At 58.5% G+C, this 24,755-nt stretch overlaps 13 protein-coding genes across 13 annotated transcripts; 7 read left to right on the top strand and 6 right to left on the bottom strand.

Annotated features, from left to right (window-relative positions):
• Nucleotides 1–57: 57 nt before the first annotated feature.
• Nucleotides 58–919, top strand: B0H18DRAFT_1006072 (uncharacterized protein). Its single transcript, XM_048028622.1, has 3 exons — nt 58–355; nt 408–482; nt 539–919. Exons 1-3 carry the CDS (start codon nt 291–293, stop codon nt 762–764), a joined length of 366 nt encoding a protein of 121 aa, XP_047893659.1. The 5' UTR covers nt 58–290; the 3' UTR covers nt 765–919.
• A 328-nt stretch (nt 920–1,247) lies between these two features.
• Nucleotides 1,248–1,743, top strand: B0H18DRAFT_1118932 (uncharacterized protein; the record flags this gene model as incomplete). The annotated part of the gene is made up of 3 exons (XM_048033871.1): nt 1,248–1,312; nt 1,371–1,439; nt 1,506–1,743. The coding sequence occupies 3 exons, from the start codon at nt 1,248–1,250 to the stop codon at nt 1,741–1,743; spliced, it is 372 nt and encodes a 123-aa protein (XP_047893658.1).
• A 144-nt stretch (nt 1,744–1,887) lies between these two features.
• B0H18DRAFT_876406 (S-adenosyl-L-methionine-dependent methyltransferase) lies at nt 1,888–2,794 on the bottom strand (the record flags this gene model as incomplete). Its single annotated transcript, XM_048040487.1, has 5 exons — nt 1,888–2,152; nt 2,227–2,340; nt 2,404–2,492; nt 2,551–2,671; nt 2,736–2,794. The coding sequence occupies 5 exons, from the start codon at nt 2,792–2,794 to the stop codon at nt 1,888–1,890; spliced, it is 648 nt and encodes a 215-aa protein (XP_047893657.1).
• Nucleotides 2,795–3,783: 989 nt separating this feature from the next.
• Nucleotides 3,784–4,259, top strand: B0H18DRAFT_1118930 (uncharacterized protein; the record flags this gene model as incomplete). Its single annotated transcript, XM_048033870.1, has 2 exons — nt 3,784–3,860; nt 3,944–4,259. The coding sequence occupies 2 exons, from the start codon at nt 3,784–3,786 to the stop codon at nt 4,257–4,259; spliced, it is 393 nt and encodes a 130-aa protein (XP_047893656.1).
• A 291-nt stretch (nt 4,260–4,550) lies between these two features.
• B0H18DRAFT_1006060 (ribosomal L28e/Mak16) lies at nt 4,551–5,688 on the top strand. The gene is made up of 5 exons (XM_048028621.1): nt 4,551–4,614; nt 4,679–4,738; nt 4,802–4,855; nt 4,918–5,100; nt 5,453–5,688. The coding sequence occupies exons 1-5, from the start codon at nt 4,582–4,584 to the stop codon at nt 5,549–5,551; spliced, it is 429 nt and encodes a 142-aa protein (XP_047893655.1). The 5' UTR covers nt 4,551–4,581; the 3' UTR covers nt 5,552–5,688.
• Nucleotides 5,689–6,416, bottom strand: B0H18DRAFT_1006054 (uncharacterized protein). The gene is made up of 3 exons (XM_048028620.1): nt 6,265–6,416; nt 6,147–6,204; nt 5,689–6,098 (listed from the first exon to the last, which is right to left on the bottom strand). The coding sequence occupies exons 1-3, from the start codon at nt 6,299–6,301 to the stop codon at nt 5,810–5,812; spliced, it is 384 nt and encodes a 127-aa protein (XP_047893654.1). The 5' UTR covers nt 6,302–6,416; the 3' UTR covers nt 5,689–5,809.
• Nucleotides 6,417–6,535: 119 nt separating this feature from the next.
• Nucleotides 6,536–7,366, top strand: B0H18DRAFT_1118927 (uncharacterized protein; the record flags this gene model as incomplete). Its single annotated transcript, XM_048033869.1, has 3 exons — nt 6,536–6,675; nt 6,736–6,931; nt 6,980–7,366. The coding sequence occupies 3 exons, from the start codon at nt 6,536–6,538 to the stop codon at nt 7,364–7,366; spliced, it is 723 nt and encodes a 240-aa protein (XP_047893653.1).
• A 137-nt stretch (nt 7,367–7,503) lies between these two features.
• On the bottom strand, nt 7,504–10,197 carry B0H18DRAFT_1166506 (uncharacterized protein; the record flags this gene model as incomplete). Its single annotated transcript, XM_048035852.1, has 8 exons — nt 7,504–8,740; nt 8,762–8,987; nt 9,025–9,046; nt 9,084–9,105; nt 9,160–9,219; nt 9,273–9,808; nt 9,853–9,887; nt 9,949–10,197. The coding sequence occupies 8 exons, from the start codon at nt 10,195–10,197 to the stop codon at nt 7,590–7,592; spliced, it is 2,301 nt and encodes a 766-aa protein (XP_047893652.1). The 3' UTR covers nt 7,504–7,589.
• Nucleotides 10,198–10,422: 225 nt separating this feature from the next.
• On the bottom strand, nt 10,423–12,782 carry B0H18DRAFT_1006042 (uncharacterized protein). The gene is made up of 10 exons (XM_048028619.1): nt 12,608–12,782; nt 12,536–12,586; nt 12,407–12,509; nt 12,265–12,355; nt 12,194–12,233; nt 11,979–12,056; nt 11,714–11,919; nt 11,438–11,663; nt 11,242–11,381; nt 10,423–11,178 (listed from the first exon to the last, which is right to left on the bottom strand). The coding sequence occupies exons 1-10, from the start codon at nt 12,762–12,764 to the stop codon at nt 10,783–10,785; spliced, it is 1,488 nt and encodes a 495-aa protein (XP_047893651.1). The 5' UTR covers nt 12,765–12,782; the 3' UTR covers nt 10,423–10,782.
• A 102-nt stretch (nt 12,783–12,884) lies between these two features.
• Nucleotides 12,885–14,532, bottom strand: B0H18DRAFT_1006040 (Clavaminate synthase-like protein). Its single transcript, XM_048028618.1, has 7 exons — nt 14,449–14,532; nt 14,352–14,428; nt 14,227–14,289; nt 13,542–14,153; nt 13,289–13,483; nt 13,210–13,229; nt 12,885–13,151 (listed from the first exon to the last, which is right to left on the bottom strand). The coding sequence occupies exons 1-7, from the start codon at nt 14,498–14,500 to the stop codon at nt 12,992–12,994; spliced, it is 1,179 nt and encodes a 392-aa protein (XP_047893650.1). The 5' UTR covers nt 14,501–14,532; the 3' UTR covers nt 12,885–12,991.
• Nucleotides 14,533–14,997: 465 nt separating this feature from the next.
• On the bottom strand, nt 14,998–17,293 carry B0H18DRAFT_1085018 (NUC091 domain-containing protein; the record flags this gene model as incomplete). Its single annotated transcript, XM_048031860.1, has 9 exons — nt 14,998–15,120; nt 15,173–15,225; nt 15,318–15,565; nt 15,592–15,657; nt 15,691–15,974; nt 16,001–16,563; nt 16,619–16,781; nt 16,840–16,991; nt 17,050–17,293. The coding sequence occupies 9 exons, from the start codon at nt 17,291–17,293 to the stop codon at nt 14,998–15,000; spliced, it is 1,896 nt and encodes a 631-aa protein (XP_047893649.1).
• Nucleotides 17,294–18,747: 1,454 nt separating this feature from the next.
• On the top strand, nt 18,748–20,644 carry B0H18DRAFT_1166488 (phosphopyruvate hydratase; the record flags this gene model as incomplete). The annotated part of the gene is made up of 6 exons (XM_048035851.1): nt 18,748–18,777; nt 18,841–18,901; nt 18,962–19,057; nt 19,106–19,537; nt 19,590–20,011; nt 20,078–20,644. 6 exons carry the CDS (start codon nt 18,748–18,750, stop codon nt 20,366–20,368), a joined length of 1,332 nt encoding a protein of 443 aa, XP_047893648.1. The 3' UTR covers nt 20,369–20,644.
• A 3,157-nt stretch (nt 20,645–23,801) lies between these two features.
• Nucleotides 23,802–24,515, top strand: B0H18DRAFT_1118922 (uncharacterized protein; the record flags this gene model as incomplete). The annotated part of the gene is made up of 2 exons (XM_048033868.1): nt 23,802–24,294; nt 24,355–24,515. The coding sequence occupies 2 exons, from the start codon at nt 23,802–23,804 to the stop codon at nt 24,513–24,515; spliced, it is 654 nt and encodes a 217-aa protein (XP_047893647.1).
• Between the last annotated feature and the right edge of the window lie 240 nt (nt 24,516–24,755).

Below are 24,755 nucleotides of genomic sequence, written 5' to 3'. Positions count from 1 at the left end.
AGGGACACGAGCTGTTCTACAGGTCGCTGTCAGGTGACCGACTCAGGTCAGTCCATAACCACGCGTCTGCACGAAACCCTAACCCCTCCTCTCCATCGCGCGATCACTCCACCAATGTCATTCTCCAAATGACGTCACGCGTCGTTCGCGTCATGGATGGCACCGCGCTCGCCCTCCAAGCATATATAAAGGATCGCAAACCGAGGGCACCGCTCAGCATCACCATCATCCACTTCAGGTTGTATACCCCCTGCAATTATCACTTCCCGCATCACCTGTAACCCGCCATCATGTCGTCCGGAGCGATGCAATCCAACGTTGGCAACCCTCAGGTCTACGAGGACGGCGACCAGAGGTATGTTGTAGTGGCAATCATTCTTGAAGAACTGAGCTAAAGATTTCGTCAGGCCACACGGTCACCAGTCCGAGACCGCCCCAGGAGGCAAGGCCGCACAAAACTCACACGACATCCACGACCCCAAGTAAGCCGTCTCGGCGGCGCCCCGAGACAGTCGTGTTCTGACCCAAACTCCCGCAGAGATAACCTGACTCTCAACAACCGGAGGGACCGAGAGGAAGCGCTGGAGCGCGAGGCAGACCGTAAAGCAGAGGCTAAGACGGTCACCGACCCACTTGCGCCTGCGTCGCGTCAAGGCCACGAGCCGTCACGGGGGGCGCAAGTCGACGCTGAACTGCAGGCAGAGGACGAGGCGAGTCTGTCGAAGAAGAAACACGAGAAGGGATCATTCGGACCCAACGTATAGAGAACTCAAGCACTGGCGCGCGGACTGTAGCCTGTATTGTGTACGTAGAATGATTTGAGAATGATTGTAGCACTAGTGAGCAGACATCATCTGACAGATTGCTGAGGAATATTCACCTAGTGTGGGATTCCTGATAAAAAGTGCTCATCGAGACTTCATTCAATCTGGTTGTATTCGCGTCAGGGTTGGACAAAACCGAGTCCACTGACCTCAGGCTGCTTTGGGACCTGCACGTTCCAGTCTGTCACTGCAACAGTCCTAACCAAGCCACTGGCTGAGTACCACCCCCGTATGACGTCACGCGCACTGCGTCTTGAGGGTCCTCCTTCGTCACCTCCGCATCAGCCACCCGAACTCGCTGCATATAAGATGCGTGCAGGCGGCCTACTCGGTCCTCAGCTTCATCCCGAACTCTCGACACGAGTGTGACACAGAAACGTTTAAACCACCAATCCAGAATCCACGTACCTAATCCCAAACACCATGTCGTCTGGCGCAATGCAATCGAACGTCGGCAACCGCCAGCTCTATGAGGACGGTGACCAACGGTGTGTTTTCTCCCGGCTCGTTATCTATTGGTTTGCTCAACTTCTAACCGTGGTAAAGACCGCACGGCCACGCAGGGGGACCCGCTCCCGGGGGCAAGCTTCGCGCCCAAGACCCCGAGGACGTGCGGTACGCATCCCCCTCCCCCTTCCCCCGCTCATGCACAAGCTGATCTCCGCATCCCCGATACACCAGGAGCGAGCTGACGATGCAGAACCGGCAAAAGCACGACGAGAAGAAGGCGCGCGAGGCTGAGCGCGCGGCCGCGTCGCAGACCGTCCGGGACCCGCTCGAGCCCGCGACGCGGCAGGGCCACGAGCCGAGCCGGGGCGCGCAGGTCGACGCGGAGCTTCAGGCGGAGGACGAGGCGCTGTTGCAGAAGAAGAGGACGGAGAAGGGGCAGTGGGGTCCGAAAGTGAACGACGTCGAGTGAGCGGGAGCGGGAGCGCGGGTGAAAGTCGAAAGAAGACTACGAGGCACTGTACTTTTAGTTCGGCGATGTCGCGTTTGGGCATCACGCATTGACCAGCCGAGAGCACTCTGAACACGGTTGAGAGCGGTATGCGTGACCACTATCTCACAAACTCCTGTACACGATCAGCCTCTCGCACCCAACATGCCGTTCCAAGCTGTGCTCTGGCTCCTTGTCCAGGACCTTCTCCCATCCATCGCCGAGCACCTCCGCATAGTGCTCGGGCTTACTGTAGTGAGGTGGCCCGCTCTCATATGGCTCGGGCGCGAGGGGCCACGCGAGCGTGATGAGGTACCCGCCCGACTTGACTAGTGCGGACATCTGACGGCCCCATTCGGGACGGCGCGAGGGCTGGATGGCGACGAAGAACCTGTGTTCCATACGTGAGAAGCCACGAGACGCATGGACGGTACAGGGAACGCATGGGTGGTACAGGAGACTCACGTATAGTCATAGATCAGATCGTATTGTTCCCCGGGAGAAGGCGCGAGCGTGAAGAAGTCCCAGCCCTCGAAGTTGACCTTCGTGCCTGCAGGCAGACCGGACGAAGCTGCGTGACTGGACAGCCACATCGTCTGAACTTCCATCCCCTGAGAAAGTGGATGTTATCTCATCACTCACGCACGAGCAGCCTCCAGGGCGACCGGAGAGATGTCCAGCCCCGTCGTCTCTAGTCCAAGCGCGGTCGCGATGAGAATCACATCGTATCCCTGTGGGTCGGCAATCGTCAGAGCATCTACCCTCTGCGAGATGAGGCTGAGTGCATACACGACCGCAGCCCGGTACTAAGGCGCGTCCCGACCTAGGAAGATCAACCTCGTCGGACTCGAGGAGGTCTCGGAGCGGTGGTTGCGACTGGCCCGCGTCCCAGGGTGTTACGTTCTGTTGCCTTGAAGTTGGGGGGATGTCACTCTCAGGCTCGATCGACTGATGATATGAGAAAGCGAACGCACCAAGCCTTGTCCCAGCCTGCCGAGGGATCTTCCCTGATCAGCTCCCGGACACGGTCCATCTTCTCGCGTTGTGCATCGCTGATATTTCCAGGCGGCATTGCTGGTTGCATAGCGTGCACAAGCAGGGTAGGTCAGGACTGCAGCCTGAGTGGATGAGAGCGATGGGATGGTAGCTGGACCTTATACAGATGTGTGTAAGTTACTGTACATGCCCGAGCCCGAGGTCGGGTCGCGATCGCGCGTGACAATCCACGCTAACCAGGGATGCCGCGCGCTGAAGTACGACATGCTGCACCGTTGAAAAGCATGACCACGTTCATATATGTAAAGTGGATGACGAGCAATAGAGACGCAAAGTCCACATTCTGAATGTGCACCAGTCAGGGCAAAGTCAGCTTAGAAACGCAAGCGGTCCGAGTTCATGTACATCAAGGCAGACGGATCGCCACTGCCGAGTCGGTTCAAGGTTCCCGATGGTACCATGAGAGCATGTTAGAATATCCCCCAGACAAACGAGGACATTTGTTCAAGTAGCAACTGTGAGATAGAGCTGAAGAGAGGGGCAGGAGCACGGCCTAGTCCGCGTCGGGATCCCGCGAAGCGGCGAGGGCCACTCGGTCACGCGCCCGATTGATGGCGACGTCACGGCGACGCGCCCGATCTCGATCCATGCTTGAAGTGCGTCGCATTGTGTGACCGGCCCTTGCTGTTGCCTCGCTCACCGCACAAGCAGCAATGCGCCGCCACTCCGATTACAACAAAGGCCCTCCATTATAAAGCGAGCGAACTCACTCTTGGTCCCGCACCTCTGTCACGACCCGTCGCCACTCAGGCTCTCACTGTCGCCTGCCACCCTGGCTCAAGAGCTGGAGCAGATCATGATCCCGTCTTCGCCGCCAACGCCAGAGGCGTCGGACACACCCGCAGCAGGCAACAGCCCGGACGGCGCAAAGAAACACGAGATGACGTGGCAGGAAGGCATAGAAGAGACCGCGCTAGAGCTCGAAGTCTTGTCCCCGCTGGCCCGGACACCATCCAGCTCAGCGTCATGGAGTACGTCTTCCTCTGGGTCACGCCCTTCCCAGACGATTTCTGGACGAAGGTCGTCGCCGCCTGCGTAGTCTGGTGCGTCCCCCCATCCCCTCGCTCCCTTGCGCCACTCCCGCGTCCCTCTCAGTCGCACTCACCAACACCACCCCCACCCGCAGGCCCGCCACCAAAGTGAATGCATGGTTCCAGTTCCGGCGCGACATCGCCATACGCGCGGCGAAGCAGAAGCGCGAGCCGCACCCGTTCCGGAAGCCGCAGGAGCTCGTCCCGCGCGCGGTCGACGGCCGGACGGTTGACATGCGCTGCATCGCGCTCACGGACGGGAAGCCGTGGACGGACGTGCGCTTCGCGCGGCTGGTGAACCACCGCTTCGACAGCGTCGCGGAGAGGTGGAACGAGCGCATCACGAAGATGGAGTACGAGGCGAACCTGATGGCCGAGTACCGCGAGCAGACGACTCGCAGCGAGCACTGAGTGGCGTCGTTGTCTGGAAGGAGCGTTTCGCTGTCGGGGCAGAAGTTTCACGTTCCGCTGCATGGACTGTACACCGCATATACCCTGTACTTCATCCACTGTAGTAATACCAATCATATGCTGCTGCCTGACTGTGTGGCTGCGAGCAGGATCCCTTGAGAACAGGAAGCGAGGAGTCTCGGATTTGAGACTTGGGCGTTCGGGACGAGCCACCTGGGCCGGCCCCTCGCTGTTTGTGCATGCTTGCCACTTTACAGTACCTCCCAGCCACTCAAACCGAGTCTTGGGCGCCTACGAACCGCAACACAGCAAGATCGTCAAAATGTCCAACGACCTCGAGTGGCTCCTCCTCCGCGTGCGTCGCACCCGTTCTTCGTGCAGGACACATGTTGTGGACTGAATCTCGACTGTACGTGCAGAAAAACAACTCCTTCATTGTGAAGAGGGTTGCGGAGGGCCCGATTTTCTCCAAGGAGCCGGTACATCCTCGTCTCACAAACCACGGGCGTATCAACTCTCGCTGACATGCATGCTGAACGCAGGCCAACCTCACGAACATCCACTCATGGAAGTACTCCGGTCTTGCTAACTCCAAGGTCTGTACCCAACTTCTCTCCCTCCCACACCAGCGCCGGAAAACTCATCTCTCCGCCCGCAGACGATCGCTGTGACGGACAGCGAGTCGGGCATCAAGATCACGACCCGCAAGACGAAGGCCTCGCCCAACGGTGTGCGCCCCGCCTACGCGACCTCTACCGTCCGCAACCGCTCTGGCGGCCGCCGCGCCGTCGGTGTCGCTGCCGGGCTCGCGAAGCGCAGCTACCGCCCTGACCTCCGGGAGGTGAGTGTCCGTCTAACCCGCTCATTGCCGTTTCCTGGGGGGGGGGGGGGGTTCTGCATGGGACGAACCGGTGTGGTCGTCAAACTGGGCAAATGGAGACGTATTGATCGAAGAGAGAGGATGCACCATCTAGAGCCCGCTGGACATTATGAAAGTTGGGTGTGGACATGCTGTGCAAGATTACCTGGTCCGGGCGGAGTCGATCAAACTCTGCTCGGATACGCGCCATGTCGCTATCGGGTCCCGTCCGACGCGCGACGCGGTCGCCCGACTCTTTGGGGCTCACATTCCTTCCTTCCTTCTGCTCTCGTATTCGCAAGAGTGGATGCTGACCTTGCCTTTCGTTGGACAGGCTACCGTCGCCCGCGTATCGGCTATCCTCGCCACGCAGCAGGAGAAGAAGCCCTACCCGCCGAAGAAGACGCGGGGCAAGAGGAGAACCGAGGCATAGGCGTGTGCCGGGCTGTCATGCTTTCTCCTCTACTTTCGCTTTCGATTACCGCATACTGCAAGCCATGTGTATGTACCATGCAATCCATGCGACCACGCTACGCACACCGAGATCACCCATCGCACTGCGGCGAAGACATCAAGCGAGGATTGATACAATTGCTGCTGTTATGACGATGCGATGCTACTATGATACAGGAGTTCCGACTGCTGCCCAACCTTGCTATTCATACACCACAGTGTCCCAGGTGACAGAAGATCACAAGGACATCTGCCGTCCTATCGGCTGGGCAATCCTGCCACCGCCGCCGACGGCGTTGAGGTTCCTCGCGCCGTGGAGGTCCCTCCGCGGCCTGTTCTGCTCGGCCTTCCTGGAGAGGCTCTCCTGGAGCCGCCGCTCGTGCTCGTCGCCGCCGCTGCCGCGCTTCTTCTCTTTCTTGGGCACCTCGTCGTGGCCGTCGTGGTCGTGGGGTGCCTCTTCGCCTGGTGCGGCGGGCCGCGGGTAGTCGGCGGGCTCTTCGCCGCTTGGGCTGGGCAGCTTGCCCTCGCTGAGAGTAGATGTCAGGGTGTGTCTTGACATGCTACAGCCTACTCACGCAGTGAGGTGTGGCCTGGGTCGTGAGCTGATCGAGAGTCGTCGTCCTCCGACCTTCACTGCACGACGTCATGGCAAGTGAGTGCACCATCCGGCAGCATAAAGGGGGGCAGACTCACTTGCCGGAGGATGCTGGGGGAGTACTGCAGTAGCCATGGTGGTTTCAGATGAGTGTTGTAAGAGAGGATTGAGGCGATATACGTAGAGCTACAGGGGTATATATGCAGTGGCGAACCTTGGGGTCGTCTGACCCTGCCGCCTAGCTCCCGCTGGGCGCAATCGAGTTCTGCAACTCTAGACTTGCCTTATAAGTGCATTGTATGAGCCACCGACGCGTAGGCGCCCGATGCCTGCCTCTGACCGTCTGACGTCCATGCGCGTGTGCCCGCAATGCCGTTCTTCGCAGCGAGATGCACCCTCCTGGTCCTCTCCACGCTCTTCTACCTCCCCCGTGTACACGCGAACACCGAGATTGTGAACTTCGCGGCCGTGGAGGGCACGCTCGCGCCTTCGGTGCTCACGGCGAACTGGTGCGCGAGGTCAGCTGTGCACTCGGCAAGGCAAGCTAATGCAGTCATCGCTTCGCGCAGGACCGAACTCTCTGCGAAAGCTCCAGAGAAGCTCCTCCGTGTCCCGCCAGCACTGCTTGGGACCCCGCTCGCAGACGTCTGTCAGGATTCGCCCGGGGCATCCTGTGCACACGAGCTCGGGCTCACTCTGCGCCTCGACGATCCCGCCTGGTCTGCATACTCTCGGTTCACGCTCCGCATATCCTGGTCCGCGTCGGTACGTCGATGACTTCTCAGAAGCGCCACTACCTCACCGCCAGCCAAGTCTCCGGCCGACTTCGATGTTCAGGTGAAGTCTGCCGCAGCGCTATTCAGCGAACTCCGGACGAGCGTGCCCGGGCGTGACGTCCACTCCCTTCCCACAGGCCGGCGGATGTATGCGCGCATCCGCGTCGTGGACACAGGCGTCCGTACCCCCACTGCTGACGGGTCCCACGAACGCGTCCCGCCAGATCCCATTACACTCATGGTGTTGCTGGAACCACTCTATTTCGGCGTGCTCCCCGCTTCGGTGGTGCCAACCGTTGCATTTCTCATCCTCGTCATCATCGTCGCTGCATTAGGCATCGTCCCGCCGGTACAACGCTACCTGTGCGCAGTAGCAGACGAGGCCAGAGAAGAGACCACATCTACCCGATCCAAGTCAGACTGAAGCGGGGTGAGTCCGCTGTCTGTCTCATTACCGCAAAGAATTCAGTAGACCAGCTGTATGCTACACGATCACAGAGCACGTCCGTTGTAACACACACTTCACATAGCGCACGCACACATGCACGCAACATTATTGTAGTCACGTCATATCTGACACCAATGGCGGCCCGTACCACTGTTCATATATCATAGTCAGCAAGCATCGGGCCCTCAAGTAACGGACCTCAAGCAACTGCATCCAATTCAGGCAGATGCACAGCTCCTAGCCACGCAAGCACGATCTCCACTCTCGGCCCATGCAACGGGATGTTGATATTCAGCGGTTTATTCTTGCCCTTCCCACCCGCCGCCTTGTCTGCAGCAGCCTTCTCCGCCCTCTCCCGCTGGCGCTTCACCACCGGCGAGAGCAGGATCCTCGCTGCGTCCAGCACCTCGAGCAGATCCACCCGCTCCGCGCCGCCCGACGGCGTGTTCCTGCCCGAGGGCGACGGCGACGGCGGCATGTGCACCGCCGAGCTCGAGCTCGATCCGTTCACGCCGAGCGCGAGCGTCGACGTCGACGACGCGAGCCGCTCAGACGAGGAGGCATCGGGCGAGGGCGGCGTCGGCACGCGCTCGACCGTCTTCGCCTTCGCGGACGGCGCGCACTCGATCGCGAGCTGCTTCTGGTTCGCGCGGCTGAGCGAGTGCGACTGGACGCCGTTCCGCCAGCCGCCCCCGAGGCGCTCGAGCACCTCGACGTATTCTGCCTGTGCCATGGAGCGCGGCGGGAGGAAGACGGGGTAGCCCTCGAGCCCGTCGACGACCGCGGCGGTGCGCGTGAACGCGGGGAGGAGCGCAGGGAAGTCGCCGAGGAACAGATAGCCGATGAGGATGCTGAAGTGGGACTCGACGAGGAGCGGGTGGTACGTCGTGAACGTCGAGGGTGCCTCGGACACGGGCGGCGGGGGTGCGTGGTTGCCGGGGCGGAGCGACTCGGTGATGCGGAACGCGTACTCGATGCGCGCGGCGAGGTCGCCGCCCATCGCGTGGCCCGGCACGCCCTCGAGCGAGTCGAAGTGCGAGAGAAACTTCTCGTGGTCGCGCATGCTCTTCCGGACGAGCGTCGTGATCTGCTCGCGAAAGCACTCCTCCGCGAGCACCGCCCTGTACGCGGCCGCCTTCGCACCATCCCGCTTGCCGAGCGGCCCGTCGGGGTGCCCGATCTCGACCCCGCCGTAACGCCCATTCTCTACGTAGCACAGGCGCAGCTCCGCGCCGTCGACGGTGGGTGCCTTGCGTATATTCTCGAGTTTGAGAATCGCCTCTTCGATGAGGAAAACTGCATGTTGGAGATAGGCTGAAGCTCGTAGGAACAGACATTGGGGTTCAATGGCTCAGGCGCGTCCGGCAGAACAGACGGGTGCAGGAGCAGTGGCTCCCGTCGGGCCCTCGATAGTGGAGATCCCCAAACCCTGCGCTGGCACTCGTCCATTGGGTGGGCTTGTCCGTTGTCTTCGTCCCGCCGCTTTGCCTTTCTTCTTGTGCCCCTTACCGCGCAGCTTCTCGCTCGGCAGGTTGTTGCGATGTGCCATCTTCGCCTTGCGACTGGCGCGCGCTTCCTTGATGACATGAGTGAAGTCCTTGACGGCGAGAGATACTCGTCCGGAAACAGTGTACGATGCCGCGCGTCCTGAAGAATCTAAACGCTGTGGGTGGGCAGCTATAGGTCATCCAACAAGTGTGTTGTCGTTGACTCGGCTAGTTGCCTTCAGAGACGTCAGGGAGTGCTCCAATTGATCGGTGGTATGCCACTGACCGGAGGGTATCTTTTCGTGAAAAAGTGCACGTATCGCGCATCAACATCGTAGGGATCTGTACGCGCCGTTCGATAAACCGCTCCGCAACTCAGGCGTTCGATTACGCACCGACTCTGAGAACGCGCTCTGCGATGTCGTCAAATACGCTGCCGCCCTGCATGACCATCACGCTGGAGGCTATCTCATCAGTCCTGTACGCCGCTGCGAGCTTCTGCACGGCGAGCGCCCTCAATCTGTGGATGCGCATAGCCGACATGGCGACATTGCGCCCGCCCCCGCTATCGCCGAGGGGATTGATCCCGAGTCCGTGCGCGCTCGCCCACGGGCTGTTGTTCGCGCCGCCCCTGAGCGAGCCGAGCGCGGCGGCAGACAGCCCGGAGCTCGCGCGCACGGATAGTTCGGACGCCTCGTCGATGAGGCGACGTATGTTCGCCACGGAGCGGAAGACACCCGGGTCGATAGGCGGCGGAGTGGCCTTGCCTGGCTTGGGCGGGGGGAAGGGCGGGGGCGGGGGCAGAGACGCGAAGGTGCTCTGCGGGGAGTCGGGGGGCGAGTGGTCGCCCAGGCTGGCGAAGCCGCGATCGCGCGGCCGGGGGTTGGGGAAGAGGGACGTGGGCGAGGGAGGGGCGGCAGGCGATTCTCCGCTGCTGATAGAGTGGCTGGGTCGAGGTTGAGCACGAGTAGAGACTCGAGTAGCTCGAGTGGTAATTGCAGCCACGGTCCCTGAGAACAATGCACGATGTGAGGTGGTCGCGAATACGATGAACATGGAGTGAACACGGACGTGGTATGAACTGATATAACGCCAATGCTTGTTCCTGCTGATGCAGAGCACGGGCGGACGCTCCTCGTCCGCTGCTCTGGCTTTCGCTGTTGCGTTAGCGGTGGGAGCAGTATCTGTCTCCTTCGTCTTCGGCTTCTTGCTCTTCTTCTTTTTCTTCTTCTTCTGCTGCTGTGAGCCAGGGTCATCCAGAGCGGGCTCGGGGCTAATGGAGCCCGAGGAGTTGGAGACGGGCGTCGGGGGAGTGTCCATTGGTGGTGGGGACTCCGGCTTGGGGGGCTGGTCGTCGGGGATTGTGGTTGAGGCAGGCATGAGGAGGCAGCACGAAGGGGCAGAGCAAGATGTTCGGGACGAGGTCCAAATACTCGAAGGAATGGACGCGAGCAGGCGCCCATACCCAGATGCGTGGGAACATAAGCTGTGTGTGGGTTAAGGTTTGCAGGGAGAAGATCCTTGCACGACGCTGGGGCGATGTATGTGGTCGAAGCATGCTGGCCAGAACCACACACCGGTGCCCTTCATGCCTCAGAACACTTCAGCCGTATTAAAGTTGCGGCTCACATACACATGAGAGCGAAGTCAGTTTGCTAGGGATCTCCAGCGTTGCACTCCAAGTTAACGCGCTGTCACGGTTGAATGGGGTACGATAGAAGTCCCGACGAACCGCCTCCAGACACGCCTCTTGGTGATAAACAACATCTGGGCGTCGACTGTCATTCCAAGGCCTATCGAACAGTACATGGTCCGAAGGTGAGCATAGAGATACTGCACGAGAGATACCAGATTAGAGTACAGGGTCCGTCACGAACGTGTAGACTGGTCAGCAGCAGCAATGACCTACGGAGGCCTCCTCTTCCCTGCACGCCCCTTTCTTTGTCCAGCCCCGTAGCTGGCAGAGTGCCCGTCGCTCGCTCGTCCTCCTCCACCATACCCGTGCCCGTATGCATCATATTCATACGGGCTCTGCTGCGGGGGTAGTGCGCCATAGGATGGATCAGGATACGGCTCCGTGGTGTACTGCTCTGTGGTGTACTGCTCCGTGGCATGCCCAAAACCGCTGTACGGACGTTGTTGATACTGGGGCGGCGGATATGGTGTGTGGCCATTAAGCGGCGTCGGATCGCGAGACCGTCGCGGGACATAGCCCTCCGGGGGGATCCAGACGTCTTGCAAAGCACGATTGAGAGAGCCGGTGTCGACCATCTCGCGGATCTTCTCTCTACGTGCTACGACCTGTCAAATACCGTGTATCTTAGTATGTGTGGCTGTTCGGGCTGTGCGGGGACGGATGCTTGCCTCTGGCGACATACCAAGAATGGTTCCGAGGGCGTTCGTGTGGACCATAGAAAGAGGATAGAGTTGAAGCTCCTTGTACGCCTCGCAGAAGGCTGTCCTGACCTGCTCTATCCTCGAGGCCGCTCTCCCAACATCATTATCTGTAGTAAGGCACTTTTAGACAGTAGCCACAAACACGACGGGCACTACGACATACCTGGGTTCACGGGGTCTTCGATTGAGAGTAGGTCAGCTGGCTGGGTCTCATCTACCCAGCCTTTGCTCGCCTTTGTGACCAAGCCACTTTTTGCTACGGACACGACGGAATCGGCGTAATCGAAGTCGAAGCCGTAATGCTCGAGGAAGCCCAATAATAGACGTCCTAAGGATTCGCGCTCGAGAGGCTTGGTGATATCATCTGAAGGCAAGTTCTTTGGGTTGCGCTAATGGCAGTTAGATATCGAGTCACAAAGATATTCAACGTAGAAGATACCTGAAGGAAGCTGATCACCAAGAGTATGACGCCATAGCTGTTCAATCCCGCAAAGGCTGCCGAACCAAGCTGTATGCGGTGAAGGTATGCTTTGACGACCAAAATGATGGGTCGTAGCGCAGGCATGCTAGACATGTACTCGGCGATGAACAGAACACTCTTAGTGCCGCTCACGGAACTGATGTTGATGTCACACTTGAACGACCCTGTCTTTCCGTCAAGCTTCGTACGTGGGCACGGTGACAGGTGCAGCAGCGTAGCTTACCGAGTTCGGGTGCCGTCTCGAAAGACACAACGGGCACGCGTGCCTTGCGTGCGACCGTGCGTTGGGTTATTGTGAGTCCTTCAACGCCCCAGAAAGCGCGAGAGCATTCGGATCCGGGCGTCACGGTCCGTTTTATAAGGCAGGTCATGACCATATCAATGTCGCTATGCATGCGTGTTAGTTTCGTGTGTAGTGCGGACGTGAGACAGGCGTACCCGTCGGGAAGTAGAGGTTGTGCGCTGTACTCCCGAAGGTCTCGAGTGTGCAACGGGAACGTCCCTGACACATCCCCAATGCGTGCGCGACTGCGAGCGCGCATAGATTCTTGCACCGTAGAACTGATGTACGCGGCGTACGCTACAATCTCGTCGTGCAGTCTAGGCGGGGTTATTCCCGAACACGGCTGCAATAGAAGAGAACCGACGTGCCTCTGCTCCTTGCTCTCGTACTCCGTCATCCCGAGCGACGCGGTCCACGGCCACGAAGTACCCTCAGTCATCCCCGTCACAACAGGCCTGGGCTTCCTCTTTTCTTAGCAGGAATCCCAACGGTATCACTAATTGCAGTCGCGCCAGCTCTGGGCGTCGCAACATTGAGTGGCCACCCTGCTAGTGGAAACGACACGGTACTGCTAGACGCGTTCATCGATGAGCAGGTGCGCCGTCGCGGGCACAAATCTTTGCCGTGCGTCAGAGGTCGTGGTCGGCAAACTGCAATGCGAGGACAAGCTAAGAGACGGCTCAGACGTTGGGCGAGTTGAAGCTGTGTTTGCGACTCGCGAGGCATGGCTGTTCAAATTCGACCTGTCGGCTTTCCCGTTTTGGCAGGGGGGCACAACACGTGCTACCAGCCTCCCGAATTGAGCGCCTGGTGCCAGCTGCCCGTTGAACGTTGAACCCTGTTACCGAGGTGATCACTGCTGAACAGGCCATGCACTCTCTGTGCTTCTGAGTAAATACCACTCTCATTATACATTGCAGCGCTTTTTGTTTAAGTGACCTCAACGCAAACACCTACACCCACTTTTGCATGTCTTCTTCATCTGGGCCAACAGGACTGTCCGACGCGGCAAGATTACATTGGTGGTATGCGCGCACTTGATCAGGCTGCAGTGTCCCGGTCACTGAGTGCATAACCCCGCGGTTGTGGAAGACAATCAAGTCGTTCTCATGCCTGGGTCAAGGTGAGTTGGATGTCACAGGAAGCCGTGATTTCTACTATAGCAACTCACCAGTCATGTGGGTACACAAACTGCAAACAAGATCATCAGCCACGTCCAGAATACTGCGATGTCATGACATGACGCGCACCTGCGGCGAGATGGCTGGCCTTTGCATCTTGTACAGCAAGTCTCGTACTTCCTGCAAGTCAGTGAGGTGCGCCCCGTCTGGGTACAGAGCGTCATCTCTACTGGTGCCTTCCGGTAGTGCATCTATGAAGACTTCCGCCACGCAATACGGGTGCACTTGGAAATGCAGATCGCCGGTCACCGGGTTCTTCCACAGCTGCGAATCCAATATGAAGTTGGCGACTGCCACCCAGCATCTCCCAAACATCACGCACCATAGGCGTTATCTGTATTTTCGACTCTTCCCAAGGCGGCAAGTTGTCAAGCGGCACCTCCTTTCCCTCCGCCTCCATCGCCAACGCCGTTGACCTCGCCTTCGCAGTGGACACCCAGACATACGGATGCGGCGCGTACTGGACTCTCCCCCTCACAGCGACGCTCTTCAGCTCCCTCGGCAGCAGCTCAAACATAATCTTGCCACTCGCATATGCAGTCGCAGCGAGCGGCACCTCCAGCTCGTCGCCCGTCCCATCGTCATACCGCACGATCTGCTTCGGTCCCTTCGGAACGACGCGTCCATAGAGGGTGGTCACCCTCGGCGGTTGGAGGTCATACAACGCAGCATCCATATGCCATCGCACGAAGCGCGTGTAGCCCGCGGCTTCATCTTCAGGGGAAAGGTGCGTCTTGTGCCATGTGTGATGAGAGGGGTGCTCGAGGCGCATTTCTCCGGGGAAGCCCTCATAGTCGTGGACGATCCCGTTACCGATGAGCTGCACCTGCGGAACGCGGGGGATGCCTCGAAGCGTGCGGTTGAGGATGTTCTGTTTGTCTTTCTCGATCTTGTTGTTGCCGTGTCCGAAGTTCTCGGCCGTCGGGTCAAATGCCTGACATTGTCATGGTGCGTGCGATCAAGTTCATGTTGGCCCGCATGCCGAGCAGAGATTGATGCGTGCTCACCTTCGCTAAGGCAAATTGTCTTTCTGGACTGATGATTGCATTCCTGAACACAAGGATGCTGTGCTAGATACGGTATGTTAGAGTGAAGCCACCACGCAGTGTGCATGAGCACTCAGTCTGGACACCTTGTACAGCAGCTGCTCAATCTCCTTGAACTGCTCCGAGTTGGGGTCAATACTACTCGGATCTACACCCTTGACTTCTCTCCCGAACCACTCAAACTCGACGCATCAAGTGTGGGCGGTAGAGGCAGAGGAACAGTCTCGACGGACATATCGGATAGTGGTTTGTGAGAAGTGATGAGGCACTACCAGGTGGAACCCGGTACTTTATGTATCTCTGCACCGTCCAGCAAGCGTCACTTATCTCGGACCATGTCTGATGCTTCTTGACAGCCATGCCATCGTATCTCTGGTTATACTCGAAAACGTGGGCTGCCAGAAGAGTCAAGACAGGGCATGTGAGATGTGCATGTGAGACGTGCATATCACATCTATGTACGCGCCTGCATTGCGCGGCCGAGCAGTATGTACTGGTCATCGTGTCGATAGCGTCGATGATGACTAGAGCAATGCCATGACCCTGAGCGTAGGATCAGGAACATGGTGATCGAAGTATTCGGACGGAACGCTGCGAGAGAAGTAGGATGTCTTTAGATGAACAGGTCACGGAGATCTTGCTAGTTTTGACTGGTTCAGGTAATGAGTAGCCGCGACTGAGACGGCCATAGCATGCAGTGCCATTCCAAGAGACTGACAGTTTACCAACATATCATGATCTACGGCCGCGAGTCCCACCGGCACGCTTGCCAGTCGGCAGCGACTTCATGAGCGCGGCCTTGTGTCTGTTCTTATTCTTGACATTGGAGGACGAGTAGAAGTTCGTTGCTTTGCGCTGTTTGCGAACGTAAGCAAGTAGCCTCTTGCAACACGGGAGGATCACATACCTTGTTCGTCGTCATACGACCATCCTTCTTTGGCTTCTCTTCTCCCTCTCCCTCTCCTCGTCCTCGTCTCCATCTTGTATACCACCTAGATGGGGGGAGGGCGTCAGAACGTACGAGGAAAGAAGCGGGGGTGAGGGACACTGACCCCATTCCTCTTCCTCGTCCTCTACCTCTGAAGAGGGTGTCGCCGTTTCTTCTATGCTCGCCGTCGAGTCCCCTTTGAAGACATCATTCCAACCGAGCTCCTTTCCATCCTCGTCTCCAGCCACTCCGTCCTCCACATCATCCTCGGCCTCTCCCTCATCATCCTCGGCACCACCGTCCACACCAGCCTCATCTTCCACCTCCAGCGGCCGCACGTCCTCTCCCACAAATGTATTCTTCTGCATGATGCTCCCCAAGTTCTGCTTCACACCTACCTGCCTCTCCGCCTTCTGCTTCCCCTTGCTCTCCGCGGCCATCCTCTTCGCCTTCTTCGCCTCCGCCTCGTTCAAGCTGTCCGGCCTTCCGGCGGGGACACAAAGAACGGTATCCGGCCGCGGACCCAGTCGCTCAGCAGGATCTTCGCGACCGCCTCGTGATCGGGTTCGCCGCCCTTCAGCAGGCGCCCCTTCATCCGCCCGAGCTTGTCAAGGAGCGCCTCCGGCTCCCACCCTTTCGACGGATCGTCAGGGTCCGGGAGGGGCACATTGTACGTGCGCGACAGGTACACGGGCTTGACGCGCGCCATGAGCGCGGGGATGTGCTCCGAGGGCGTGGCGAGTGCCTCGACGCGGACGACGCCCTTGAGGACGGTGGACGTCTGCGAGTCCTTGCGGACGTGGGAACGATGCCGGGGCAGTCGATGAGGTAGATGCGCTTGGTGAGCGTGATGTACTGCCACACCTTCGTCTCGCCGGGGACGGGCGCGACGGTGCAGACCTTGCCGCTCTTGAGCGTGTTGATGACGCTGCTCTTGCCGACGTTCGGATAGCCGACGAAGCCGACGGAGATCTGCTTCTTGTCGGAGTGGAGCTGCGAGAACTGGCGGAGGAGCTGGATCAGCGAGCCCTTCCCGAAGGAGTGGTTCGGCGACGCGTGGAAGGCGAGCGTGGGGTAGCGCGGGGTGAGGTGCTGGATGTACCGCGCGGTCACCCAGTTGGGCACGAGGTCACATTTGTTGATGATGAGCACGACCTGCTTGTGTGCCTTCTCCTTGCGGATGAACTCGAGCACGGACTCGCAGAGGGTGCCCATAGGGTCGCGGGCGTCGAGGATGTGGAGGATGACGTCGGAGGAGTCGATGACTTTGTAAAGCTCGCCGTATATCCGGCGAGAGGTGCCCTTGGCGTAAATGGGCTCAATGATATCTGCATGTGTGTGGAAGTCCGAGGAAGTCGATGCAACGGGCTCTGTATGAAGGGCTCAGCAAACAATCGATTGAGAAACCAAACGACCAACCTGAACCTCCCTCTTGACCTTCGCTTTTTGCAGCCTCAGCCTCGTTAGCCGCCACGTCGCCCTGCTTAACGAGCTCTTCGAACGTGCCGACATCGAGTCTTGGCTTTTTGCGCTGAGCCTTCGGTCCGAACGTCTCTTTGAAGGGCTCGGTCTCCACGATGTGTGATCGCTGTTAAGCAATGAATATGTTGCTCAGTAAGAGACACGGTACAATTCCTCAAAATGACATACCTTGCGGACATTCGATTTTGCGCGTCGTCTAGGAGTGCCATAGGCAGCTTGTTCCTTCGCAGAAGGACCGAGTACGGGTCACTCTGCCTCCCCGACAAACTCGTCCTGAAGTGGTCCAGCGCGGTCTGCGAGATGACCCTCGTGTTGCCTACATCCCACTGTCCCTCAGCCTCGTCTATCCACCCGCACAAATGAAGACCACGCACCGAACCACCGTCTGTCAGGCTGCACCCTGCCCGGCAACGTCTCGTCCTCCCCTTCTGGAAGGCCGCGGCCTGGATGATCTTGCCGTCCTTGTCGCGCACGGCCTTGCCGCCGTTGAGCATCTTGAGCGCGAGACGCCTTCGCATTGCGGTAGAAGTTCTCGCCCTTGACTTTCTTGAGGTGGGGCTCGGCCGAGGAGGATGACCGCGCCTTGGAGGATGCAGGTGCCTTTTTAGAGGGTGCCATGGCGGGCGATGTGACGGCGGTGGTGGATAGGGTGTGCGTTGAGGTCGACCTTGCTTGCCCCGCGGCCGGTGAAAAAGCGTGCTCGATCGCGGCTTGCCGGATTAGGGCGGAATGAGCGCTCCGAGATTCGATGGCGGGCGCTCCGCTTAGGCGCGCACCGGGCGTCGACAACTGCTCAAGCGCTCAAGATCAGCTTGCTCTTGCACAAGCTCTTGCATTTGACATGACACTGAGGGCATGCTTGGGGCATGCGTACGTGCCATGCCATTGTTTCGACCACAGCTATACACACTTCCAGATCTACGGTCTGTGAGTTCTTGCTACTCGCTCGATAGATGTGGTAACCCGGTCAGCTCGTGCTAGTGTATAGAGAGGTAGCGTATGGATTCAGGCCACACGTAGGTTCATAAACGGGCGGACCCTCCCTTCGTGATGAATGTCGTTTCATCTGCATACAGTGCCTCCTGCTCAACCAAGAGCAATGGAGACCTATGCTATCAGGACCAGGTGAGTGAGAACCGTTACCGTCGGTCTCGCATGGAATTTCAATGACGAATCCGAGTCCGGAAGAGACACTTGCCGAAACATGCCTCGGCGTTCAGTGCAGCTGCCAATACGAAAGCGTCGCACAGTTGCGGCCGACGTTGAGAAATACAACCAGGTGCGATTGCTCACCGCTCTCACCAGGTGTGTCATACAGTCACGACCTGAGAACGCACAGCGTTCGTCCCCCTTTATCATTAAGTACTTGGCTGTAGAACATTCAACGTGAACGATACGCACAGCTACTCCGTGGTGTCCGTGCCTAAGACCTGCCGTACGGTGATGGTGGTGTCCGGCGCCCATTAACTGCATGGAGATTTCGAAGTGGGCTGATGTCAAATGGGTACGAGAAACGTTCTTCCAAAAAGCTTCTTGCAGTATGTCCGCACGCCGGAGCGCGGGTCAAAGAGTGCGTGGACTTTGAGTGGACGGCCGACGAAGTGTTCAAGCGGGCGGAGCGCGGGACACGCATGGATTGGCTACCGCGCAGAAGAACCTGAGTTGACCGGGCGAGAGCAGCGACGCGCCTTAATGCCATGGTGGCTGGAACCAGGCTATGAGGCGATGAACACATAAGAGAAGGACGTACGCGGGTCACTAGAAGTTGGTAGAACGCGCCTGTAATTGGTTGCGCGCGCGTGGTATTATGGCGAGGAGGAGATGGTACGAGGCACGCCTGGATCTGGGGTAGAGTCGTGGGCTGGTGCAAAGGCGAGTCCCGCTGGGGCGACTTGGACGGCGAGTCGGGGCGAGATCGATGTGCGCATCGATGAGTGTATGGACAGAGTCGCCCGCCGGCCGTGGATCCTAGCAGGAGGACCTGGGTAGCACGTGGGCGCCCACACAAACCCATAAATCCCTCTCCTCGCCCTCCCCAACGCGCCCATCCTCCTCCCACCCACCACACAACCATGTCCATCTCCAAAATCCACGCCCGCCAGGTACGCTTCCGAGCTCGCCCCCGCGTGCCTGCTTGCGGACGTTCAGACCTTATCATCGCGTAGATCTTCGACTCCCGCGGTAACCCTACCGTCGAGGTCGACCTCTTCACCGCGAAGGGTACGCGTACAGTGCCACTCAGTTCTGTCAGGCTGTTATCATAACGTGTGTGCCTCACTTATGTAGGCCTCTTCCGTGCATCGGTGCCGTCTGGTGCCTCCACTGGTGTTCACGAGGCTGTTGAGCTTCGGGATGGCGACAAGGCGAACTACGTCGGCAAGGGTGAGTTCATTCTGTCCCGTTGTGTTCCCCTCTCTGATGCACCCACAGGTGTCGCAAAGGCCGTTGCCAACGTCAACGACATTATCGCCCCCGAGCTGATCAAGGCCGGCCTGAAGGTCACCTCCCAGAAGGAGATTGACGACTTCCTCATCAAGCTCGACGGCACCCCCAACAAGGGCAAGCTCGGCGCGAACGCCATCCTAGGTGTCTCTATCGCCGTCTCCATGGCTGGCGCCTCCGAGAAGGGCGTCCCCCTCTACCAGCACCTCGCTGACCTCGCAGGCGTCAAGCCGCCGTTCGTCCTCCCTGTCCCGGCATTCAACGTCATCAACGGTGGTTCGCACGCGGGCAACAAGCTCGCTTTCCAGGAGTTCATGCTGCTCCCCACTGGCGCAACCAGCTTCACTGAGGCGTTGAAGATTGGTTCGGAGACGTACCACACCCTCAAGAAGGTCATCAGCGCGAAGTACGGCATTGACGGTACGCATCGCGCATTGAGCGTCTCTTTTCGCGTCTCACGGCTCTCGCACAGCCGTCAACGTCGGTGACGAGGGAGGCTTCGCACCCAACGTCTCTGGCGCGGAGGAGTCGCTCGAGCTGCTCTCCGAGGCGATCAAGAAGGCGGGCTACGAGGGCAAGATCAAGATCGCGCTCGACGTGGCCTCGTCCGAGTTCTACAAGGAGGGCAAGTACGACCTCGACTTCAAGAACCCCAACTCGGACCCGACGAAGTGGATCTCGGGCAAGGAGCTCGCGGACCTCTATCTCGGCTACGTGAAGAAGTACCCGATCGTCTCGATCGAGGACCCCTTCGACCAGGACGACTGGGAGGCGTGGACCCACTTCACCGCGAACAGCGGTATCCAGATCGTCGGCGACGACTTGACCGTCACGAACCCGCTCCGCATCAAGACGGCCATCGAGAAGAAGGCCTGCAACGGTCTCCTGCTCAAGGTAAGCGTCCTCCGTTACCTCCATTTCGGTGACACAGACGAACGTGCCTGACGCCGCCTCGCGCAGGTGAACCAAATCGGCACGATCTCCGAGTCGATCCAGGCCGCGCAGCTCGCGCAGTCGGACGGGTGGGGCGTCATGGTCTCGCATCGGAGCGGCGAGACGGAGAACACGCTCATCGCGGACCTCGTCGTCGCGCTCGGCGTCGGCCAGATCAAGACGGGTGCGCCCGCGCGCAGCGAGCGTGTCGCGAAGTACAACCAGCTGCTCCGCATTGAGGAGGAAATCGGCAACGGCGTGTTCGCGGGCGAGAAGGGCCTGTCGCAGGGCCGCACCGCGCCGGCGCTCCTTAAGTGAACGCTGCAGTGACGAAGGAAAAGCATTGAATGCATCGTGACGAAGCTGACGTGTATTTTTCGAGTGTAGGATGAGAAGTGCTGCGAATATATAGATTGTACTTTGTCTGCTCACTGCTACTCCTCTCTGCCTTCCGGCCAGCTGTTCTGGCAGTGGAACGTAGATTCAGATGGCGCCTTCGTTGCGACCTGTACGTTGAGGTTGCATTTGCAAGCCTAGGCAGGGATGGTGCAAGAATGAGGTATTCCGCTGCTCTTCGTGCTGGTCCCATGCTATTACGACTTACGCTGACATAATGAGGGATCTGTGAGTAGCTTTGACAAAGAAACGGGCCCGACATGATCTAGACCGTGCGTTGCAAGAAAGACTCGTTGAATGTCAGTGCTACTCGTATAACATTCCTATTGGTCGACATGCAGACTGCTCGAATCCGCGCCGTGACTCGACGCTGACTCGGTCCCCGGTGGGTTACTATGTATCATACCTCCTAATACCTGAGGCAGCACAGAACTTGATGCTAGCACAAGAACATACACAGAGGGAGTGGGTCATTCCGCGAGAGCCCCCTGCGTCGATGGTTTGTAGAGGCTCAACAACCATGTTCAGTAAGTAGCTGGCCAGTGGTCTCGAACTGCAGAACAAGCCGAGCGTCTAGTACGCAACGCGCATGCACAGCGCGTTGTTTACGCGTTGTTTGTTGCAAGCGCTAGGGGCCCGGGGGGAAGGCTACCACACCGGGAACAATACTTACTCGGAGGCCATCCCTTGACCGACGAAATCTACCCCCAAAGACGAAGAAGAGGAATACCCCAAATTCGTCTGTAAGGCTTTTGGTGATCGCTTTTCCGATTTCCCCTGCATCAAAGGCGACATTGAAAGTTTTGTGTCGTCCCAACTGCAGTGTCTCACATCCAGTCCGCACAGACGGTTACGGACTATACTCAGGTCGAGTGGGAACAACTTATAGAGTGGTACGAGGAGAACAACGACCTGAATAGGTTTCAGTGAGTGTGCATGACATTGCTAACCGCCCACGGATCTCACTGAACACGTCCCGTACAGGTCGAGTATGACCAGGAGAAGCACACTCTGACGACGACGACAACCACCAACGTACACGATCAAATCACTGCGCTCCTCAAGGAAGTGGATCATGAACTGTGGTGCACGCGGTTTGCGCACCAGAGTCACTCCGGAGCATCTTGCACATCAGAGTAAAGGCCTTAGATTTTGTGACGCTCAGACCTGGCGGCGGCAAGGACAAGAAGATTCCGGACCTTCTGCGGGGGTTTCAGTCGATGGCAAGATGATCATGACGTCAGTGAGCGAACGGCAAAGTCGCAGGGACCCTATAAAACCGTGGGCAAGGAGACTCTGGGAAAGGAGGGTGCGATCAGCAAGGTAAAGTCACAGCATCGTTGGCGCCATCAATAAACTCATGCAGCATCAGCTGTTGGATATTGTCGACAAATCCTACGGCATGAAGATGGACGGCAGCCGCATGACGTCCACCAGAGACTCGTACTGACCGATGGTCAATGCTTCAACGTCGAGGAACTGTTCGAAGGGAAGCACAACACTTCAGAATGGAAGAGCCCGGGTTGTCACCCGTATCTCGTCGAGGAGCTCAAAGTCGACGAGGAGGCGTTCCAACGCATGAAGCACGAATCAGACCGCGCGGCTGATCTCCGGGAGTGGTCCATGGGTGGCTCCTAAAGCTGTGACAGCCAGGATGAGGTGGCCTTCTTCGGCCCTGTTCGCGCGTGTTGGATTCATGTCCCTATACACAAGCCACATGCAGTGGAAACGCTGAGGACCGCAGTCGCGGAATGCTGGACCATGAAACAGTGGATCGAGACGGAGTATGCGATTGTAAGTCCTCTTACTTTGTTGCTACACACTGACAACTCTCAAATCTCTATTCAGGAGATCAACCAGAAGTACGACGAGGACGGCGAGCACAAGCGGCGCGAGTTCTTGGAGATGGTGTGGATGATTACAAGAGAATGCTAGCAATGCTAGCGGACGTCTGGTCGCGCCCCGAGACGTGGGATCCGGAGAGCGTGATCAACACACTTCATGACAACTCTGCAGACAAGATTCTCGAGTGGATGCAAGAGCTCAAAACTATGTGGCTTTGCTGCGAAACCCGGCGAGAACGGCTTCAAGGACTTCATTCCTCGCTTCTTCAAGCAATCCAGGAGGGTTCGTGGAACGGCAGCCGACCGGCTTATCGGTGCAATTACCATACGGCTCCAGGACGCATATGACCAGTCAGTCGATAGAAGCGAGGCGCAAGGCCTCGAGCATAAGGTGGAGCTGGAGGACTCGGAATTGGAGGAGCGCTTCGCATTGCTACAGAAAAGTCTACTCGCAAAGCGCAAGCGAGGTGACGATTCCGATTAAGGTGAGCATGATGAGCGAGCGAGCATTCTCGTCCACAACTCTGGCGAAGGGCCAAGTGCCTCTGTCGCCTGAGTTCGCTATGCACATCATGCTCGATACCAGAGCGAGTTATCGTACGTTTGCATACCATCACCCAATCGCCTCCCCTCTCGATGACGGTTTCTCGTCTCGAACATTGTCTCATCTGCATTGTAGTGTATGTACTGTACGAATACCTCTAGTAGTCTCGCTCTCTGTAAGGACTTCAGTATCATAGTGTAGCCACCAGCGATGTACGTTATTCAGCTTGCAAGTAATGTGTAGGGATGGCGCGAGAAAGAGTGTTTTGCGTGGTCTCCGCCGCTCTCTGTTCCACTTGCGCTGACATGAGGAGGGGTCTGTAAGTAGTTGTGACAAAGAAACGGGCCCGACATGACCTGTAGACCATATACTCCAGAGATGTCGGTGCCTACGAGTCATATACTCACATACTCCTATTGGTTGACATGCACATTGTCTAATCAGCCGAGCGACTCGCCCCTGACTCGATCCCGGGCCACCTTCGGAGGCTGCGCATAATTGTGATGCTAGCACAGGAACGTGCACGACATCCCTGCGAGAGCTCGCCGCCGCGGTACGCACTATGTAGAGGGACATGAACTAGAGCTAGAACTGCGTAACACGCGAGTCGAGCGTCTGCTGCGTAACGCGTATGCACAGCGCGTTGTTGACGCGTTGTTTGTGGCAAGCGCTGCAGGGGCGGGGGCGAGGGACCCGAAAGGAGAAGGCCGACTCGCCGCCTCTGCAGCTGGCACTGGCACGGGGACAGACGATACCGTGTCAGTCGTTATCGCCCTTCCCAGGCACTCCAGCACCAGTCCCCAGCGCCACCGCGAGTGGTACCGCGTCCGCGCCATGACTTGCTCGGCTCGCACCGTCCCAGTCCTGACTCGCACCACCACCATCGCCACTCTCACTACTTAGCACCTCGCCCTCAGTGAAGCCTCTCTCGTACCCTTACTTACATCCCCCTCGCACCTCACACACGATGCCTGCCCTCACCAACAACAACAGCGCGACCCGCACCAAGCTCAGGGGTGTCGGGCCCGCCCACGTCACACCCGTCAGCGCGCTCAAGGCCCAGCGCAACGGCGAGCAGCCACCCGCCCCAGGAGGACCCGAGACCGACACATCGTCACCCGCGGTCCTCAAGGCCGTCCGCGAGTTCGAGCACGGCCGGCAGCGCACAAGGCGGGCGGCGGACACGGAGCGCATGCGGGAGCGGAAGGAGCGCAAGAGGCGCGGCGGCGCTGCACCGCGCGCTGTGAGGCCGACACACTCCGGTCATGCTCGGAAGGTCGACGTGACGGGCGCGGAGGACGTGGAGGAGCGCGACGGCGACGGCGAGAGCTACCCGCTGGCTGCCTCGCAGGCAGAGCTCGGCGAGGACCCCGCTGGCACTGCGGATCTGGACGTCAGCGCGTCGCAGCAGATAAGCCTGGAGGCCTTCATCAAGCCTGCCAAACTCCACAAGCGCAAAGGTCAGATAAGCTTGCTGGTGTGCGCGGTGCCTGTGCTGATGACCTTCGTGGGTGTTGTAGCGGAGGACTTTGAAGTCGTCCCCAAGGTCCGCTCCGTCATCGCTCTCGACGACCATGCACCTCCCCTGCCGGAGGTCGACGAGCCTTGGGAACACGTCACCCTTGAGGATGAGCACGATCTCGCGCCATCCTACGCCCAAGTCGTCGCCACCGCCGCGTGAAGCGCGTCATCCAGTCCAGTGCATCCGGTCGACACCAGAACATTGGAACGACGGACACCAGTACATTTATAACCGAGAATGGACTGCAGAACGGACATCAGCATAACAGTATACCAAGCAGTAACGACCTGACGACTAATTGTACTTACGGACATCCCAACTAATCTCCACACACCCTATCGTAAAGCCGACGAATCCAAATACCGATACCTTGTAACATGTAGTTCATCGCTATGCATA

This window comes from Fomitopsis serialis, assembly GCF_022376445.1.
Source record: "Fomitopsis serialis strain Sig1Antser10 chromosome Unknown B0H18scaffold_31, whole genome shotgun sequence".
NCBI classification, from domain to species: Eukaryota; Fungi; Basidiomycota; class Agaricomycetes; order Polyporales; family Fomitopsidaceae; genus Fomitopsis; species Fomitopsis serialis.
This window is presented reverse-complemented; position numbering and strand designations above follow the sequence as displayed.